Genomic DNA, 1003 nt, shown 5'->3' on the forward strand with positions numbered 1-1003 from the left:
CCCTGCCCTCTGGCACTGGGAAGCCATTCCCTGTGTCCTGTCTCTCCATCCCTTGTCCCCAGTCCCTCTCCAGCTCTCCTGTTGGAAAGTTCTGGAAACTCACTGCTCTTCTCCTACCTTGAAATATATCCTGGCGTGAAGGAGCCACTTTCTCGGGTTTGTTGGTCACCAGGGCAATCTCTGGGGAGAAAAAACAAAGGCTTTGTGCTCTCAACTACACCAAAACTCTGCCATATCTCCACCAAAAATTCCTTAACATGTTGGTTCCCCACATGTCCTGCTGCAAACCACTTCCAGCCCAGGTCTTCTCTCACACTGAAATATCCTTTTTTTTAATTTTTGTGAGGAAATATTGGATTTTATGGAGAGAAATAAACCACATTTTAGCCTGGTAAAAAAAACAGAAGGAGGAGGAAAAGGGGGGGGGGGAAGGAAAAAAAAAAAGCCACAAAGCTTTTCTTAAAACACTGTGCAAAGTCAGAATGCAAAAGGAGTTGTGCAAAAGGACGTGGAAGAAAGCCAGGGAAGTGACTCAGCACTTCTGGAAGGGAGTTCTTCCAAAGGCTGTGAACTAATAAACCCTGATTATGCACAGACTTGCCTCTGGTAACGAGATCAGGAGAACAGCAATGCCCTGGAGGGTCTGAGCTGGGCCTACACCCCATCTAGGCCCAGCCTAAAGTGGTACCTGCTTTCTGCTCGAAGATCGGGGCCGTGGCCAGAGGGACTGTTTTCATGTCAAAGGGTTTGTCTGAGGGCTCCAGGGTGTATTGGTGCAGGGCCTTCTCCATCCCAGGGACGGACACTGTCAGCCCTGCAAGGCAAAAAAAAGGCAGGAAAACTGGGTGTGAAGAGCAGGAATGGGCCCACAGGGGTGATAAAAGCTCTTTTCCTGGTGACAAACACACACAGAGCGCTTGGAGACACTGGGCAGGATAAAACAACCTGCTCTGGAGGTGACACAAAGCTGGCAAGGGTAAACATTTGCCTCGAGCAAAGTCAC

General features: G+C 49.2%; 1 protein-coding gene across 1 annotated transcript in view; it reads right to left on the minus strand.

Annotated features, from left to right (window-relative positions):
* COPG2 (coatomer protein complex subunit gamma 2) overlaps window positions 1–809 on the minus strand; it is a 5072-nt gene extending 4263 nt beyond the window's left edge. The window contains exons 1-2 of the mRNA XM_029965608.1: window positions 689–809; window positions 118–180 (exon numbers count right to left, since the gene is read on the minus strand). Coding sequence (XP_029821468.1) covers window positions 118–180; window positions 689–791 — 166 coding nt within the window. The 5' untranslated portion in view covers window positions 792–809. The remainder of the gene's footprint in view (window positions 1–117; window positions 181–688) is intronic.
* Between the last annotated feature and the right edge of the window lie 194 nt (window positions 810–1003).

Source organism: Manacus vitellinus, unplaced genomic scaffold (assembly GCF_001715985.3).
Source record: "Manacus vitellinus isolate BGI_N305 unplaced genomic scaffold, ASM171598v3 scaffold_110_pilon, whole genome shotgun sequence".
Lineage (NCBI taxonomy): Eukaryota > Metazoa > Chordata > Aves > Passeriformes > Pipridae > Manacus > Manacus vitellinus.